The sequence below is a fragment of the Centruroides vittatus genome, unplaced genomic scaffold (assembly GCF_030686945.1).
Source record: "Centruroides vittatus isolate TY-2023 unplaced genomic scaffold, ASM3068694v2 contig_575, whole genome shotgun sequence".
Taxonomy (NCBI): Eukaryota; Metazoa; Arthropoda; class Arachnida; order Scorpiones; family Buthidae; genus Centruroides; species Centruroides vittatus.
This window is the reverse complement of record NW_027122344.1, coordinates 1,748,110-1,768,470: the sequence shown is the minus strand read 5'-3', so window position 1 is coordinate 1,768,470 and position 20,361 is coordinate 1,748,110. Positions and strand designations below refer to the sequence as shown.

The following is a 20,361-nucleotide window of genomic DNA, read 5'->3' as shown; positions in this document are numbered from 1 at the left end:
ACATAAACAAAAATTGTACGAATTTGCTGATTTGCACTTGGCAAATTGTGACATTGTTTATGTATGTACGTGATGGAATGCATGGAACAAAATTTTGAAAAGACCATTAGTAAATTCCAGTAACAGTAGAAAGTGGTATAGGAGACATTGCAGAAGCAATAGCACAAATTTCAATATGTGCCGAATGTGACAAAGAAGATGTAACCGAGTGGTTAAATTGCGATGCAAACGATCCTGGATTCCAAATTTTGAATGATGAGAAAATAATTAAAGAAATATCTGCCTCAGATGAACACGATCGAGAAGACGAAGAGATTTGCGAAGTAAGAGATATTGGTCCTACACATTCTGAAGCTTTTCAATGCTTAGATGTCACCATGAAGTGGTTTGAGAGCCAAGAAGAGTGTAACTCAAGACAACTTATATGTCTTAAAAGTATTTGCAATTTAGCAGCTTAAAAAAAAACAGCTTACTTTAAACAAAAATCGTTAATTGAATTTCTTAATAAAAAATAATTTAATATTGAAGCTATATGTAAATCTAGACAAATAAAAATTATTCATACTATATGCACTGTCAATTATTATTATTTTTCGATTATCCAGACTACCTTCATCCTCAATTAGTCCAGATAATAGAGGTTCTACTGTAAATATATTTTTTAATAGTATAGAGACCAAACACTCCATATTAATGGAAATCAGTACATCATCTGTTGGTTATAACAGTGCAAAACTAGGTCATAAATATAATATATTGTTTGATGTTAAATTAGTTTACTCAAAATTTAATACAATAATTGCATTATAGTATAGATAGTGCTTCATGTTGTACCTAAAACACAAAAACAAATGAGTTTCTGGATTATCCAAAATTTTGTTCAACTGAAAGACCACTGGTTTCATCAAGTTTGAATAATCATGTTTCTTCTTACTATAATTTTTCATTTTTGTATTTTTTTTTTAACAAAATAAAAGAATTAAATAGAATTATAGCTATAAAAATAGTTTAATATAAGTTTGTTTGTTAATTAATGTTATACAGAAAAATAACCTTTTATAATAGAATTTTAATGTAAAATGCAAAACACTAATGCTATTTTATAAAAATCACTTTTAGAGTTTGCATTTTTAAACTGTTATAACTCATCAATGATGATATGAATTAATTCTAAAAGTTTGTACATGAATCAATGTCTACAAAATTTATTTTGCATTATTTCATTAAAATTACGATAAGTTAATTTTATTGCAAAGCACATTAAAATTTGAGGTACGAGATGGATATTATAAAGCAATGTATTTATTTTTAGAAATTATAAAAAGTTTTGTATTTGAAATGAGGTTAAATGTTGCATTATGATTAATGAATGTGTATATTGTATTTACAGCATATATTTGAAAAATTGTTACCAGCTTTTAGTCACAAGAATTGGAGAGTAAGGGAAGAAATATTAAAATGTTTACAACTTACATTAGAAAAGTAAGTAGTTAATTGTATTTATATATTTGTTGCATATAAATTAATACTTTAAATGAGTATTGAATGTTTAATGATTAATAATAATGTTTATTAATTTTGATTTTACAAAATATAATAAATATAAACTATCAGTTATTATAGTGATTCAAGATACACTTATTGTGTTCAAAAAATTGCAGAAATAAGTCAAAAATCAAAATGTGTTGTTAAATAAATTTTTTATACTCTATTTTTCCAAAAAGTCTCATCCTGAGTTTCAATAAAAATCTTTGCAATTCAGGAAACATTTAGAAGAATTAATTTGTTTCAGGGATTGCAAAATTCTCTTTTGATTTGTTTTGTATGAATTCTTTTGACCAAACCATTATTCTTTTAAAATTTTGGTAAAAAAGAAAGGTATTAGGAGCTAGGTTGGGAGATCAGAATGGTTGAGAAAGAATAACAGTTCCATATTTTACTAGATAAGTAATTATATTGCTCAGATGGGCAACTCTGAATGGTTAGAAAGACACAAGTGTAGGATACTTCTAATGTAGCATTTACAAATGATGACAAGATTAGAAACATATTCTTGAGAATAAGTTTGATTTTGATTTGACTTTTGTGGACAAAAACGTTTTCACCTGTTGGAATGTATTGTCAGGTTATTGTGGTATGTTGGATGCTATTCCCATCAAGGTATGTCCAATCAGAATGTTGCAGAATGGTATCAGAGGTCTGCAATTGGATGAGAAAATTTGATTGATGAAAACTATGGTAAGAATCCAGTTGTTTGAGAAGTCAATGCTGCAAGAAATAATAGATATGTTATATTGTGACAACTTGCCTTTCAGCATTACCTGGCACATGGAACTGTTTAGCACACTGTTCCTGATGACTTCTGTACTGTAAGATCTGTGCAAGATGGATTCTACTTAAAATTTCTTTTAGTTTTTGTTTACATTATAAAAATTAATGCATGTGACATATTTGAAAATTAAAGATACATGAGATTAAGATATTTGAAAATTAAAGATACAAGATAAAAGCTGAGATTTGACCTTAAATCTTTCTTGCTCTTTTTGTGGTTTGTCATTGCTATGCTGAGCCTGGTTCAAGTAGCATATGTTTACACTGGCTATGCTGATTCAGAATTTTGCCAAATGTGAAGTGTGCTCTGTCATACATTTTCTCAATGCAAATGATGAGTGCCAGTGGATATTCACAATTTGTTTCCATTTATGAGAATATTGTGAATTGACAAAATATGAAAACGTAGTGCTGTGCATTCTTTACAGGCAGAACCAATGTTCGTGACAAACACAGGAGTGGTAGGCCATTTGTGATCTGTGATGAACTTCTTCAAAGAATTGAGGAAGCAATTTATGCAAATCAGTGTCTCACAATAATGTTGGATCTCATAAATAATGTCTTACAATAAAAACAATCAGTGTCTCACAAATCTAACATCAGGATACAAGGAATTGTTTACTCACTGGGTACTCAAAATGTTAATGGAGGAACACAAAACAAAATGGATGAGCTTTGCACTTGACTTCCTTGCATGCAGTAGATGAGTTTCTCAATCAAATTGTGATGGGTGATGAAACTTGGATTTACCACCATACTTTCGAATTCAAGTAACAATCTGTACAATGATGCCATGTGTGTTCCCCAAAACCCAAGAAATTCAAAACTTCAATTTCAGCAAAAGAAAATTATGGCTTCTATTTTCTGGGATAGAAAAGGCATTCTTTTGATTGATTCCTGGCTCCTGCTTCATATTGCCAAACCTTGCAACATCTTCAAAGAGCCATTCAAAACAGACTGGGGAATGCTGACTATTGGTGTTTGCCTGCTTCATGACAACACTTGGGTTCATACAGAGATTGTCACCAAAATGCTTCTCAAATGATTCAAGTGGGAAGTTTTTGACCATACATCATACAGCCCAGATTTTGCTCCCGGTGATTTCCACTTGTTTCTTGTCCTGCAAGATTTTTTTTCAGATAAGCACCTCCATGACAATGAGATCAAAAATGAAGTTGAAATGTGGTTCTGGCAGAAAGCAGTAGAAGTCTATGACTCTGGGATACAAAAGCTAGTACTTACACTTAACCAGTATTTAGACAATGGCAGCAATTATGTAGAAAATTAGTGCATCTACCAGTAAACTAAGGTGTAGTGGACATCTGGTAAGATAAAAATGTTTTGAATGAATACTAGCTGTTGTATCTTTACTTTTCAGATAAGTAAAAATATAAATAATATAAAACTTTATATTTTTGTGACTTTCACAGCTAAGAAATTATGATTTTGGTGATTTTTAGAAAAGAAGTTGCATTTTGATTATTTTTATTATTTAATGAAAGTGTTCAGATTATTATTCAAATTATTAAATGAAAGTGATAATTTGAAAATTCTTGGATCTTATTGTCAATGCTGACTCATGAAATAATTTTAAGCATGGCAGAAACCAAATAGCATATTTAATATAGTATTACAGTAGTAATATTTTGATCATTTGATTGATTGTAAATCAATTTTTTTTCTATGAGTCATTTCATAATTATCACACTAATGTTTTTTTTAAGAGTTATGGTATAAAAATAAACAATTTTTATTCAATAATTTTCATATTTATTTTAGATCAAGGCTTCTTAAACTATGGATTGCAACCTCAAAGAGGGCCATGTAACTGAATATGGAGGTTGCAAAAATTTGACAACAGTAAAATTTTGTACTATGATTTCATGAAAGTGTTTTCAGCATTAATGATTATAAAATCAAAATATTTGTCATTTGTGAAAAACATTGAGGATTCCCTGCATCCTTCAATATCAAATATTCAGCCACTTCTTTATATAAAAATAAACAAGCATGTTTATCTCATTAGTATGTTAATTTGCTTGTGACTTTAATAAATGGTAAAATGATATATATATATATATATATCAATGAATTGTTTTGGAATAAAGTTTTATGATTTATCATCAGTAAATGATTTTATTTATATACCTATTTTTCATATCTGTATAATGGGTTGTGTAAAATTTTCTTGGTAAAAGGGGTCGGTCATGAATGGGAAAAGTTTTAAGAAGCCCTGCTTTAGATATTAAGTAATATATATTGACAATTTATTTTCCTATAATGAAAAGTAACTAAATTATAATTTTATTTAATAGATATGGTTCTCAATCTCTTACTTTGAGTAAATTAATGCCTGCAATAATAAAATTAGTTGGAGATCCAAATTCTCAAGTATGTCTTAAAATATAATTAATAAGATTTTTATAATTAAACAAATATACAAAACTAACTTTGTATTAAGATATTAAATATTAATAAATATGTATTTTGAAAATTTCAATTTTTGTTATAAATCAAGCTATATAATTAATTAAATGAAAGAAATTTAGGAAAATTTGTTTAATAAAATTAAGATTTAATTAGAAGTAATAGTCAATTGATTACTATAATTTGACTATTTTAACATTTAACATAAATATTTATTTAGAATGTTTATCAGTACTGTGCAATTTTGGTTTAAATAATTTAAGAAATAAATTTTAAATTCCATAATTTTGCATTTGAAAGAGTATGAAAATGCTCTCAGTAATTCAATGATTCAAAAATAGAATTCAAACTTTATTTTATCTGACTCATGCCCACATTGTTAAATGTATTTCAGACTAACTTTCATTTTATGGTCTTTCCTTAGTAACACTAAAATTATTTAAAATACAAGTTAATTACTAAGTTAATTAAATACTAAGTTAATTAAATAACAAGTATAATAAAAAATTCCTTCTTATTACAACAACTACAATTTAAATATAGAAGTACGCAAGTATATGACATGAAATATTATCATCACTGTTACATCAAAGCAAGTAGAAATTAATACTAATACATAAAAAAAAAAAAATACAAAATTCTTCGACTAACATGATAAAATTACCAAAATTTGAAATCAAACTTCATGTTAAGTCCAATTACATCATCATTGTACAAATTTAATTTATTACATTTGTAGTATTATCCACAATCATCTTACAGAAAGGCTGTCATGCCACATTTGCATTCCTTCACTAGTATTTACAGTATTTCTTTTAAGTAAAGTTTTCCTAATTTTAATATGTTCTTTAAATTTCCTTTTATAAATATCATTTTCATAATGTAGAATCCTTATATACTTTTTATCTATTGTACATCCTGTTTGTTCTGTATGACAGTTGTATAATTGTTTATATTTTAGGTGTACAGCAGCTTCATGTCCTTTTAATATTTTATCCAAAGTTCTGCCTGTTTCTCGTATGTGATGATGTGAATTATTATATCTGCATTATAATTTATAAACTATACCTGACTTATCTGTTTTTTAATTTTTTAATTTTTTCTGATTATTTTTAGGGAATATAGTTTTTAATTTATTACAAATTGTAGGGGCATGAATTACTGGGTGTATGAAAATGCAGGATTATAGAATTTAAAGAATTAGTTCTTATGAAATATAGCTGGTAACCCTAACATTAAAGAAAACAGGTTTTACTGTAGTCTATAGTATTTTTATTTGAAAAAAATACCATATACTAAAAAGGAACTGAATTGATACAAAAAATATAGTTGTATAAAATTCTTCCAAAAGGGGGATAAATGTCTCAAATCCTCAAGTGCATGACCATTTAGAATATATTAAAATAATTTATAAAGTCAAAATTAATAGAAAAACTTGTTTTATTTGTTTTAGTATAAATACAAACAATAAAAGATTAAATAAAATTATTGAAAAGTAATAAAAAGAAGTAAAAGTTAGATGCAAATCTGTATTTAAAAAAAATTGAAAATTTCTAAATAATGCTTTTAAGCATTATTTAGTTTGATTTGGTTGTAAGAATCCAAATACAAAAGCTATCATTTCACTGACTTTTTCTGTGGTTAAATATATAAATTTATTTATCAGAAAGGTAAAATTGCTGAAATATTTCATCATCATCATCATCATCATCAGTTCGGTTAATCATCAAGTTTTATTTTTGAAATATTTATAAATTACAAATTAATTGAGGTTCATAATAAATTCAATTTCAAATCTCATCTTATTAGCTTGATCAAAATTTATGAATTATTCAAAGTTATACAATATTGTTGAATATTTTAAAAATAAAATATAGAATAATTTTTTAAATATTAAATTTGAGGATAAACTATAACACAAATTGTTTACTAAACTACATTTTTCACTAATCAATACTAGCACTATTAGATATGCAATAATTTCCATAACTGGTATTATGTATTACTCTATTAACGTGTTTTTAAACTTCTTATTCAGTTGAAATATATGTTAGAATAAGAATTTGTAAAATCTGTAATGTAATATATAATTGACTCTTCTATTTATTTTTATACCAAAGTATTATATTATTATTATTTACTAATTATTTTATTGTTAATTTAGGTTCGTGACACTGCAGTTAATACACTTGTAGAAATTTATAGACATGTTGGAGAAAAAGTTAGAATTGATATTACAAAAAAGCATAGTTTACCAGCAGCAAGGTAAGTTTTATAGAAAGATTTATCATTTTAACATTAATTCATATGTTATATGTATAGATTATTAATGAACTTATTATTTACAATGATGGATTTATTGTACAGAAGTAGTAAAATTAATAAAAGTTGAGAGTTTAAATATCCTCTGTTAGGATTTAAAGCAATATAAAAATATTATCATTTAAAGTTTTAGGTAAAACATGACTAAAGTCCTTCATTATTTTAAAAGTAGTAATTAAAAATATGATAATTGTTGGAAAGTTTTGTTTTTACATATTTGCATAATTGATAAAGGAGAGTTTTTTATTTGTGAAGAAAATAAATTAATTATACTAGTTACACTTTGGACTTAAAGTATCAAGTAGATACACTGCCAGAAATGGAAATTCCAACATCAAGGAGTTATACTAGATGAATGACAGTTACATAGAATATTTATCTACATGATTTATTACATTGATATGAGCTTTTAAAGTATAACTTACAAAATCTACATACAGCACCACATGAAAGTTGAATATTGTTTATCTCAATACTTACTGTAATCACCATTATGTTGAATGCAGGCATCAATGTGTGCATGCATTTAAATGTAGAGGTATTGGATGCCATCTTATAGAACGGCATTCCATATCTACCACATCTGTAGAGTCAGATTGGCAATGATTGTTATTGGTTGTGGATGAGCCTGAATCTGACATCTATTCATATCCCACAAATGCTCTATTGATGAAAGATCTGGCAACTTTGCTAGCCAGGGTAACACATTGACTGAAAGAGCATGTTGGACTGCAGCCACAGTATGGGAACAAACATTATCTTGGTGAAATAGGCCTCCTTCAATATTCTTCATGAATGGCAGAACAGTGTGTTCAATCACCATTCTGATGTAAAAGTTTGCTGTTATTGTGTTTGAGATAATTATCAGGGGGTCCTGTTATCGTAAATCCTTCACCAGACCATGATGCCTGGGGTACTGATGATGGATGCTGTTTGCCAACACAAATTCTCCAGGTTTTCTCCTGATTTAAAGCCCATTAATGCTACCAAGGCAAGAAATTGCTCTTGTCTGTGAATACCATGGAATTCTATTCCAGTGTTCTGCAACCTTTTTCTACTTGTGGCACACCCATGACTTGACATGTCTCAACACAGCACACCAAAATGTTATTCCCTTCAAAAGCATATATGATATGATACTATTAATAGAATACATAATGCCATTAACCTATTATTATTATGTTGGGTTAAGTGAGATATACTCTGTTAACACCGGTGGCTGTGTACTATGTCGGACCAAAGTCAAGGCATAGTAACCAAAACAGAAATTAAAGAAGTGTATCAGTGTGTGTGTCTGTATTCAGAAATTTCCTAACAATATGGCATGTATTCAATATAGTGGCCTTCTGTAGTGTGATGTATGTATTTCTATTCAATTGTAATATTCCCAGGCTTTTGTGTAGTGTGTGTGGTTATCACACCTGTAAAGGAGAGAACAACAGGTACAATAAGCATCCTATCCATCCTCCGCAGATGCCTTATTTCCTGGGCGAGTTCTGTGTACTTGCCAATTTTTTCAGTGAATTTATTTTGTACATTGTGAGTATTTGGAATGGATATGTCTGTAATGTTCGTGATTTTATTGTGTTTGTCAATGAGTGTGATGTCTGGTCTGTTGTGGTAAATTGTCTTATCTGTGATTATGGCTCTGTCGTAATACATTTTGTGTGTGTTGTTTTCCAATTCTGTCTGTGGAATGTATTTGTAGTATAGTTCGTGGATGTCTACTAATTTGTGTTTGTTTGCAAGCTCTTGGTGTATTATATTTGCTACTTGATTATGTCTGTGTAAATAACCTGTCTGTGCCAAGAGCTTGCAACCAGAGGTGATGTGTTGTATAGTTTCTGGCATGATATGACATTTTCTGCATGTGTCATTTGTGAGTGTTGCATCTTTGAGTATGTGTTTTCTGTAGTTTTATTATTATTATTGGGTTGGCAACTAAGTGATTGCGGATTTTAAATAAGAAAGAAAATTCAAAATTTTTGCTTAAAATAACTTTATTCAATTAGGTATTGTCCATTTTTGTCGATAACCTTTTGCCATCTTTCAGACAGTGTCATAATTCCATGTTCATAAAACTTCTGGTTTTTGCCAGCAAAAAACTGAATTAAATGTGATTTTACATCATCAGCGTCATTAAAAATTTTACCATTTAAGGAGTTCTGCATGGAACGAAATAAATGGTAATCTGAAGGCGCAAGGTCAGGGCTATATGGTGGATGTGACAACACATCCCAACCTAGTTCCAATAATTTTTGGTGAGTGACCAAAGATGTGCGGGGCTTTGAATTATCATGCTGGAAAACAACATTCTTACAATTTGCCAATTCTGGCCGCTTTTCTTGAACTGCATCGCTGAGTTTGGGGAGTTGTTGAACGTACACATTTGAATTAATCGTTTGGTTTCTTGGTAAAAGTTCAAAGTACAGAATTCCTTTATAATTTCACCAAACTGACAGAATAATCTTTTTTTGGTGAATCTCAGTTTTTGGTGTCGTCTGGGCTGGTTCATCTTGCATCACCCACAATCTTTTTCGATTAATGTTGTTATAAACTATCCACTTTTCGTTTCCAGTAATCAGTCGTTTCAGAAATGGATCAGTTTTGTTGCGTTTCAGAAGCGAATCGTAGATGCTAATGCATTGCGTCAAATGAATTTTCTTAAGCTGATGAGGGACTCATAGATCCAGTTTCTTGACATAGCCAAGCTGTTTTAATTTTTTTGAATGCATGTATGCGTACATTGAGCTTCTCTGTAATCTCACGTGTTGTGCTATGACGATCTGAATCGATAATGGCCTTGATATGGGTCTCATCAACTTCAACTGGATGGCCAGATTGTTGAGCATTTTTCAGTGAAAAATCACCAGAACGAAATTTGGCAAACCAATTTTGACACTGCCTTTCTTTCAAGGCTTCATTCCCATATACGGCACATAACTTCTTGTGTGCTTGTGATGCGTTCTTGCCTTTTCGGAAATAATACAATAAAATATGTCTGAAATGCAAGTCTTGTTCTTCCATTTTTAAATTGGGATAAAAACGAAACTAAATAACTAATTGATACAATTTTTTTACTAAATTAAAGGTGGAAGTCCAAACAACAAGAAAACAATATAGGTTAGCCGCTTTGAACACGATGACAAAGCAAAAAAATATGCTAAGGCCACCTATTGACAAAATCCGCAATCACTTAGTTGCCAACCCAATATTATTATTATTATTTTTTTTTAATTCATGTTTTGTTTGAGTAAAATCAAGTTGAAATCTGATCTTATTTTATATGGCTGCCACCACATTTTGTAGTGGTGCTAATGAAATGTAAACAATATGGGTATGAATTGAGGATATGTGTATCTTTTAAACTATGTATTAAACAATGATTTGATATTGCTGTGTGCCCCAATGAAAATATGAACAGGGAGATTACTATAATAGACGGAAAAGTGTCTTTTACAAGTTTTCGGTAGAAAGCAAATTAAGAAAAGTAGATTTTGAAGTTAAAGATTGGAAAGAAAGTATAACAAGTTGATGATTGTCTGATCAGCAGTTGAATAAAAAGTTTCTCGGTTTAAGTTGACTTATTTATCATACTTATATAGAAGACACTTTGAAAAAGATATTACAGTACTTTAGTTTTATTTCTATTTTCATTTTTTTTTAAATTTTAGTAATTCTCAAACCTACTTCCAGATTTTTACAGAGAAATGTTACTTTTATTTATACAATTCTTTTACATTTTTATAATCATGGGTAAGTAATATTGAAAGCTAAACATGTAAAGCAGACTGAATAACTTTTCAATAAATTCCACATCCTTATTTATTTTGACAATAGTAATTTCTTTATCAAAACTTAAAAAGACAAAGGTGACATTCTTATGTACCTAAAATGGCATTTGAATTTGAGCATAGTACTTGTGTTTCTTTGTAAGACAGTATGTTTCATATCTAATTAACAGTAATTAATAAATTTTATTACATAGTATCAGTTTTACATGAATTCTGTATAATTCATCATGCTAGTAAAGTTATTTAACAGTTAAATAGATACCTTTTATTTTTTGAGATTTGAGGACTGGTTTAGTTAAGATTAAGTAAATACTTAGTTAATCTTTACTAAATCAGATAATTAGGTAGGGACCTAAATAGCAAACCAAGCCTTTAGATTAATGAGTCCGAAATGAAAATTGATAAGTACATTATGACCATTTTTATTGCCAGAACAGATAAAAAGTAAAAACTGTTATATCCATTTGTGACCAATTATCTAAGCATTCAAATGTAGGTTATCTAGGATATAAATGTATAATTCAATTGTCTATTGTAGTTTAAGTAAATGATAGACTAACGAACTTACGGATTACTACATTGACTGCCTGACAAGATTGATGGAAAATCTTGAGATCAACTTATATGCCGTCATGTCTAGTACTATGAAAATGATAAGTGTGTGTGTGTACATTTGTTAGAGAAAGAGACATCAAGAATCAAACTATAAATATGACACAATTTTAATGCTTGGTAGTATACTTTCACATATTTTTTAAGCCATTATTATCTGATCCATGCAACCTTTACATAAGAAATGTTGATAGACATTTTTAACAAAATTTATTTTCATGTTTAGTGGATTTTATTATTGCTGTATTCTTGTGAAATATTTGAAATGACAAATAATCTGCTCATTTTCATATGCTTTAAAATCTTATGTTCAAGACAGGCATTTAACATTTTTCAACGTATTTCAGGAAAATAATAATAATGTCTTTTGTCTTCTTAAACAGTTAGATGAACATATGTACAATGTATTCAATAAGTAAAGCAATAATTGAAATTTTTATTTGTTTATTAAATAAAATTAATATATATATATATATATTAAAATACATATATTATAATAATTTCAGAGTTCAAAGTTTGTTTGCAAAATTTGATCAAGTTCAAAATACAGTTGGTTTATTACCTTCAGCCTCTGGAGACAGTATTAGTGGTAAGTAGTATAATTTTAAAATTTTTTGCTAATTATTTTGAAATAAAGTTTTATAAATACTGCATAGAAATTTATTTCTGATTTTTACAGTAATAATGTATTTCCTTCTAATATAAAAACAGTTTGTTTCCTGTATGAAAAATCAATTAAATGAGACTTTTTAATAGAATATACTTGGTATATTAACTTACAAAATTTTTTAAGTTTTTTGTTATATTGATATCAATATCTTAAAGTATTTATTAAATCTATTTTTAATTATTGAAAAATATTTCTATCATATATTATATATTAATAATTTAAAATTATTTATATATTTTTTAAAACAATATGAATGACTTAATAACAGGATACAAAAGTTATATGCTATGGAATAATTCTGTAACTTTTGAAAATATGCTGATTGTCCAATTTGATATTGCATTCTGTTTTATAATGACAATTACAAACTAATGAGGGTTTCAGATCTTTTTAAATTTTATAATTTCATAATGTAAATTCTCATAGTATATTCTGTATTTTTCTTCAAAAATACTTTAATTTAGTAATATAGAATGCAGTTGTTTATATAACATTTTAAAAATCTTTATATGTGGATATTTAAAATATTCTAACTCTTCATTTAATGTAAAATTTGCTATAATTCTATATAAAATGAATTAGATAAGATATCAATTGTTATATGTAAGAAATCAAATCAAAACATTTTTATAATAATAATAATAATAATAAATATAAAATCATATTAACATAATTATGCATCATATGTTAAATATGCTAACTTTTGCATATGCATCATATGCAAAAGTTAAGTATTTTATAAATTCTTTTGTCTTTATTAAATTTACTAAACATATAAAAATATTAAATATATGAATTCAAAAAATTGGTTACTTGGTCTGTATTTAATACAAATGTATAATTACAATCAATTAATATTTGTAGGTGTAATATTAGTTTAAATGTGTTTGATATTTTGCTTTTTAACAATTGATTTAATTCCTTTTAAAGCATTTATTTATTTATTTTTAATTAATTTTCTTTTATAAATCTTCATGTGAGAGAGTTAAAAACAAAATTAAGACTTCACTTTATGATATTTAGTTTTAAATAGTACATAATAATGAAAGGAAAATGAAATGCATTACTTTATTATCATTTTCTTGTATTTTGTAACAAACTACAACTTTCTTTTATGTACTGTACAATGAACTGATTCTTAAATATTATGTTATTAATATTATAATTAGCTACAAGTTGAATTATAAATTTTAGATTTTGAAACATGTTTAGCTCTTTTTTTCTTATATATTATATTAGGTAAGGGTATTTTATTATTATTTCTTTAAATGATTAAATAGGCCTTTGTTTAGCTATTTATTCTGAACATATCTAGAACAGTGGGTGATTGGTTAACAAACAAATCGCATAACAAACACTTTTGCGAAAGATTTTTATGTTTGGACAATAAACACCTCACAGAACAAACACAAGAAAAAGCGATGTAAAATAATGAATACCAATTGGTCTTCCCTTGTCTTCGGTAACAATTTGAAACTTTTTGGAGTGTGGGAGTTGTGTTCAACCCAGTTGGATAGTATTCCTCCTAACTTTGAAACTCTCCCTTGTAATTCCAGCCTTTTTATTTGTCTGACAGAAACAATTCTTTTACAATATTTGCAAGACTGTCGGGTGGGCACTTATTAAGTTTTGCGTCTGTTTTTATTTTCAAAAGGTGAGAGTATAATAGCAAAGGTAGAGAGTGGCAGAAGATGTCTGTTATTGCTGGGCAGTATGGCTTGAACAGGTCTACAGTATGCTGCAGTTTAATCTTATCTAAGGAAGATACAGTATAATCAAGAAGACTCAAGCAGCTAATGGAATAACAAAAATCACATTTGAGAAATAAAAAACATTGAAGAGCTCATAATGGAACCTGAAACTGATCTGATGACAGAAGAATGCCACAAACTCTTGAATGAAGAACACCAAGAAACTCGGCGAAATATGTTTTCTTTCGACAAAGAGGATTAATGCTGATATCTGCTATTAAACATCTTTTGAAGAAGTGGGAGGATGTCAGAACAACAGTCTTAGAATGGCATCCAAACCAAGTTGAGGTTAATAGGCTTGGGGATCTCTGCTATTACAATGCTATTAATTACTTCTGGAAAATCTTAGAGAGAAAAGCAATCGATATTCTTTAACCCCACAAATAGAAAAAACATGACTCATAAAAATGCAAGACTGTGTATATATGTATTTTTATTATTACATATAAATAAATGTAGTAAGAAAGTATATATTTTTTATTTTTTGGGGTCTCCAGAACGAATTAATCAAATTCCCATAAAAACCAATGGTAAATCCATAATCGGTTAACAAACAATTAGGATAGAGAACAATCTTGGAATGGATTATGTTCGTTAACCGATCACCCACTGTATATAGTTACTGACTTTGAAAATACTATAAATTTTATTGAAAAAGTTCAGGTCTTTACTAAAATATTTTCTACCTCACATCATGTAAAGTTATTTCTGTTTGTAATTCATATACAGTAGAGTCCTGGAAACTCTTTACAACTTGATATTCCATAAAATTCTTCTTATTCAAAAGAAAAACGTGCATTCTAATTTTTACTTAAAACTTAACACTAAGATCAAATAAGTTATTGTTTTTCACTGGCAACATTTGATAATAGCATCAATTCCATATGTTAGCATTTATTTCACATGTTATTCTTTAATATTATCATTTTACTGTACAAGATGCCACTACAAATTGCTACTATTCAAATGTCACTAACTTCAAAGTAGCCACTGAGTAGCCAATATTGTTTTTTTAATTAAAATTTAACTATAAATAGAAATAGTCACGTCACTATTGGTATATAGTTAATACATATATGAATTTGCATATATGATGTTTTTATGAAAATTTCACTGTTTAGATTAGCATTATCGCTAGGCCACAAAACTTCATTTTTGGTAACTCATTACCTTCTTAGTTCACATTAAGTTGAATTTGCGGGACTATACTGTATTTAGAATTTAATGAGTTTATACAATGTTGTGTTGATACTTCTGATTAAATTTTAATAAATTATGAAGTTTTTCTATACTATTATAAGCTGCTGCTATTCTTAAAAAATTACATTTGAGTTATTATAACAGAGAAAAAATTTTGAAATTTTTGTCATTTTATTTCTTTTTTATAATGTTTTATATTTATCTTGCATTATTTAAAAAATTGTAATCAATATTTCTATGTAGTTACATCATCTAGTGGTGCATTTCTTATATTTATTTGATGAATTTTTCCTTGTCTTTACAATAAGTCTGAAATACAGTGCTTTACCAAAGCCAGCCTTTCAGTTTGCCTTTGGCCATTTGGAATAGCCATTCAAAATTTTAATTGCCAATATGTTTTTTATATTTACACAGAAAAATCTGAATCATTAAATTTTGAATGTAGGAGTATGTAATACTATCTCACATTTCTTGCAAGAGAATTTGCATTATAGAAGTTAGAAAGTCTGCTTTTTGTGTGGTAAATAGTACATTTAATACATTAAATGTACTATTTACCACATAATGTGTCATAATTGATGAAATATTTGTAATGTGGTTCTGTAGCAAACAATTTTTACTAAAAAGCATTCCAAGCAATTTCAGGAGGATTAGATCTATAAACTTACTGATACTTTGGATAATTTGAACTTTTATGGAAAGGGTGTACACATAAAGTTACATACATATAATGAACATACTTTAACATCTTATTTGATTCTGTCAAGAACTGAGATAATATCCTGACTGTGCATTACATAAATGAGGGTTTGGTTAGGGCCAGGCCTGGACTTTACGGGCATGAATAATGAAAAGTTGTTAAGGAAGTCAAAATCCAAAATAATTATTATATGTAATACAAAAAATGTCTATTAGTTTAAGCCTGAATATGTACAAGAATGAAATAAGTTAGTGAAAAATTCAAAAACAACAAAAGATAATTTATCAAATTCAAGGAACAAATATGTACAGTACAATAACTTTATCAATAATTGGGGACTTGAGTTATAACTATTTTATATTTATCTCCTCATTAACTGGCAAAAAGAAAATTGAATATATCGAAAATTTGCAATGAATATTACACATCAAAGTTGCCTAACCATCATCAAGAAACTTCTACATTGTCAATGGAACTTGAAAGCCTTTCCTTAACCTTGCTTGATTCTTAGCATTACCTCTTTGATTCTTTATTTTACCTCCTCTTTATAGTACATGGTGGTGGTTACATTATTATGCCCACTTGACCCTATTTACATACTTAAATGGCTAACATTTGGGTAATTCTAGTAATCTTTGTTAAACATGTCATCATCCTTACATTTAAATTGTTTTAGAAATTTTTGTGGTTCCTTTTTGGTGACAACTTTGGGTGGGAGATCATTCTTTTAACTTCCTGATGAAGTCTCTCCTTAGATGCTACTTTCAGGTTCGATGATGTAATATCAGCAATTGTTGAAGTAAGGTGAGTTTTGAATTTTGTCTGGGTGAGGTGCAGTAATCTATCCTTAATGAAAATAAAATGCCCAAAATAAATAAGAAAACCAACTAAAAATAATCCCCAAACAAAATAGAATGGGTCAAAATCCACTTCTTACAATACATGATAGCATCCAAAAGTTCTGGGACTGGGTCCATAAGTCTAGAAATTGCTAGAACAATGCTGCAGTACTGCCTCCTTTAAAATAAGCCAACTTTGTAACAACATATTTCTACCAGCAGATGTTAAGATTATGAAACACTTCTGGAATTGTTTCTTTGTGATATCTTTCAGTTCAACCAGCAGTGCATATTTCACTCAAAAACCAACAACCCTGAATTTGATATTCCAGCTCAGGAAACAGATGGTTGCTGCAATCTTCAAAGTGTTTTCAATAGAGTTGTCATTTGTTGGTTACTATTCAATATACTATTCAATACATTTGTCTTCATCTTCTTTCCTCCCCTTCTTTGAACTGTTGATGCCATAAACCTGCTTCAACCTACCAAAATTTAATGTTAATGTGCCGCTCATTAAATATCATATTTCACTAATCACTGAGCACTCCACATCTTGTTCACAATACCTGTAGGCAACACACAGTCATCACGTGACCAGTTTGGATGAAACTACTTTCCTGAGAAGGAGGTTTGTATTGTAACATAAGCCAAGAATCACTGTGAATGGGACATATACATACACTCCTATATGTCCCAGTTCCATTCCCAGAACTTTTGGAGCCTCTCTTGTATTATTACCAAAGAATATACAATTTATAACATAGTGTAAAACAAATTTGTTATTACTAGGTATTTAACATCATTAAAATTTCAAACAAATATTAAAGTACTTTCAATTTATACAAAGTGTCTTAAGATTGGAACATAAAATTTGCTTGGTTTTTTTTTTTTTTTTAATTCTATTCTGAAAATGCTTTAATGAGTAAAAATGTAAGAATACTTTTTATTTTTCATTTCAATGGTGATGATTGATATTGTTGAATTATGTTCTACTTTATATATTCTTTAAATAAATGAAGGAGGTTAAATCTATAGATATTTTATTTATCATAGTATATACTGTGTTTATAGAATTCCTTTAACCTTTCAGCAGTGGGAGAGTCAGGTATGGTTTTATCCCTTAGTAGTGGAGAATATACCTGAAAAATTTTTAAAGTATTTTTTCCACGCAATTTTTCTCATTTCCATTTCAGAAAAAGTATTTGTAAACAGTTATGTCTAGTAAAGAAAAGTCTTTTTATTGTTACATAATTCATTTTTTATGTGAATTTTTTTTCGCAGTAGTTTTTGGCTAGTTTTTGGTGATACCCCCAAAAGAATTTAGCAGATATATACGTCCCTCACCACTGCCACATGATTGCCCTCGACATATATATACCTCCCTCACTGCTGAGTGGTTAACATTTTTGCCAATAGCAAATTTTCTGACTATTCAGGAGAATGAAAATCGAAAACCAAATTCTTAGAGATACCTTCACAATTCCAATATTCAGTTGATACTAAATAATTCGTTTTTATAAGTTTTACTAATGAAAAGATTTGCTAGGTTTATTAGCAAGGGTTATAGAGACAAAAATAAACCTAGCAAATTTTATTATGATTTATTATTGTGCTATAATTTGGCTATTATCCAAATAATAAATTACAATAATAAATGTACAGTTATTACATAATTTGACTAAAAGTAGCTGAATAAGTTGCCATCTTGTATGCAGAAGTTGTAGGTTTGATCTACACTCTAGGTTATTCTAAATTAATTAATTAAATTCTAATTATTACATTTAATTAATACAAGTTGGTGACTTCATATTCACCTTTTAGTCCAAATTACATAATGTCTGTACATTTAACTAGCGTAATCATATCCTGATAATAAATCTGACCATCGTTTGGTCATTGATATCATTTGGGCTTAATTTTCTATATGAAAAAAGTTTGTTATATAGAGTATCCTATATCAGTAAAAATAAGGTAGCAATAAGGCATGCTTGGGAAAACAATTGTAATCCAAACTAACATGAGTTATATGTTGCATGAATGACAGTCTGGATGAAAATGTTCTAGAATTTTTTAAAATCCTTTTGAGCAAGAAAAATTTCCATAAGTGGAACACTGCTGCAGTATAATATAGGGAAGATTGTAGAGTATCCTAAATTGGAAGGATTCAAAGCAAGCAATGATTGGTTACAACATTGTAAAGAGAGACACTGAATTACATTTAAGTGTGTGGAAACTCTGCAGATGCTGACAAAGTTGCTGTGGAGGACTGGTGGAAGAAGCTCCTCAGCATAACTGAGGGATATGAATCAAAGAATGTTTTCAATACTGATTAAACAGTTTTTCTATTTGCAACTTTCAACAAAATCATTTGTGGAAAAAGGCAACCCATGAAAGGTGGGTATAAAATCAAACAAATGTGTCTGAATGTGTGCACTGCCAAGGGGAAAACTGAAGCCTTATGTGGTTGGAAATGTGTACTTCTGTGCCTTCAGGAATAACAACGTAAAAATGGAACTTTACCTGTGATGTGGAGGCATAATCAGAAGGCATGTATGACAATGCCACTGTTTACTGAGTGGGTCCAAGAACTTAATTCCAACGTGAAATGGGCCAGTCTGTAGATCTTGTTTATTGATAATGCTACCAAAGCCTTGCTGGTGTTAAGTTGTCACATGTTTGTTTCCAATTCTTACCACCTAAGTTAATAAGTGAGAAGCAGCCATTAGATAAGGACATTATTCAAATCGTCAAATCACAACACAGAAAGCAATTGATTCAGAAGCTGGTTAATGTAGCAAAGTAGTGCAAGATCGCTGCTGAATTTGTGAAAGCCATAACTGTCATTGATGAAATCTGCTTGAAACATACTGTGGCAAGCTGTTCCTGCTAAGACAATTAAAAATGTTTTATTCATACAGGATTCAGATCTGCATCTGATCAAGAAGAAGAAAAAAACAAGTCCACTGGAACAAGAATTTGAGGAAGTGAAAGCTGTCAGCAACATTTGTTATCGATCCTGCAACACTATCTTCATTTTATGATGTACTGGAAGTTTATGATAACAGCAGTGAAGATTATAATACTATTATAAGCAACATTCTGATCATAGTTGTTGAAGACTTATAAGAGGATGGTGGTGAAGATGAGATGAGAGAAATTCAGTCAGCATTCCAAACCATCAAGATGCATTGCAGCATATCATCTATTTAGAACTGTATGCATTTGAGCATGGAATTGCTCAAATGATGAAGCAGGTGTTTTACATGAAATTATGTGTTGAAAAAAATATAACTGAATGTACAGTTAAAGGCAAGTGAATATAAAGCATTCTCTAGTTGCTAACTTTTTCCATCAAATGTAATGAAATGCTGTAAAACTACAACAGGTTCTTACATCATCTCCATTTTAGTTAGTGATTTTTTTCTGCGGCAGTATATTAAATATGTAAATTGATCCTCTGTAGTGGGATATATTTTGCTTGTACCACATGTTCCTATTTGGAGAGGTTTTGCTGCATAGGTTATGCTATTTTTTCATCAGGCCTATCAGTTCTTGAAAGGCTTACTTAAACATTCTGAAAAAATAGTACAATCTGGAATGGAAACTATGAAGAAGTTGGAAGATCTCAGATCTGCTCAAATACCTTTCCTCTATATAAAAGCCAATATTGTTTCATTGGGCTGCAATTTGAAAAAAATTGTAGACCTATAAATTC

At 28.8% G+C, this 20,361-nt stretch overlaps 1 protein-coding gene across 8 annotated transcripts in view; it reads left to right on the top strand.

Moving 5' to 3' along the window:
- The window catches only part of LOC136979043 (CLIP-associating protein 1-like), a 196,749-nt gene that overhangs the window by 35,015 nt on the left and 141,373 nt on the right, over window positions 1-20,361 (top strand). For all 8 annotated transcript variants that reach the window (XM_067274926.1, XM_067274923.1, XM_067274925.1 and 5 more), the window contains exons 6-9: window positions 1,391-1,482; window positions 4,647-4,722; window positions 6,923-7,023; window positions 11,993-12,075. In XM_067274926.1, coding sequence (XP_067131027.1) covers window positions 1,391-1,482; window positions 4,647-4,722; window positions 6,923-7,023; window positions 11,993-12,075 — 352 coding nt within the window. The remainder of the gene's footprint in view (window positions 1-1,390; window positions 1,483-4,646; window positions 4,723-6,922; window positions 7,024-11,992; window positions 12,076-20,361) is intronic.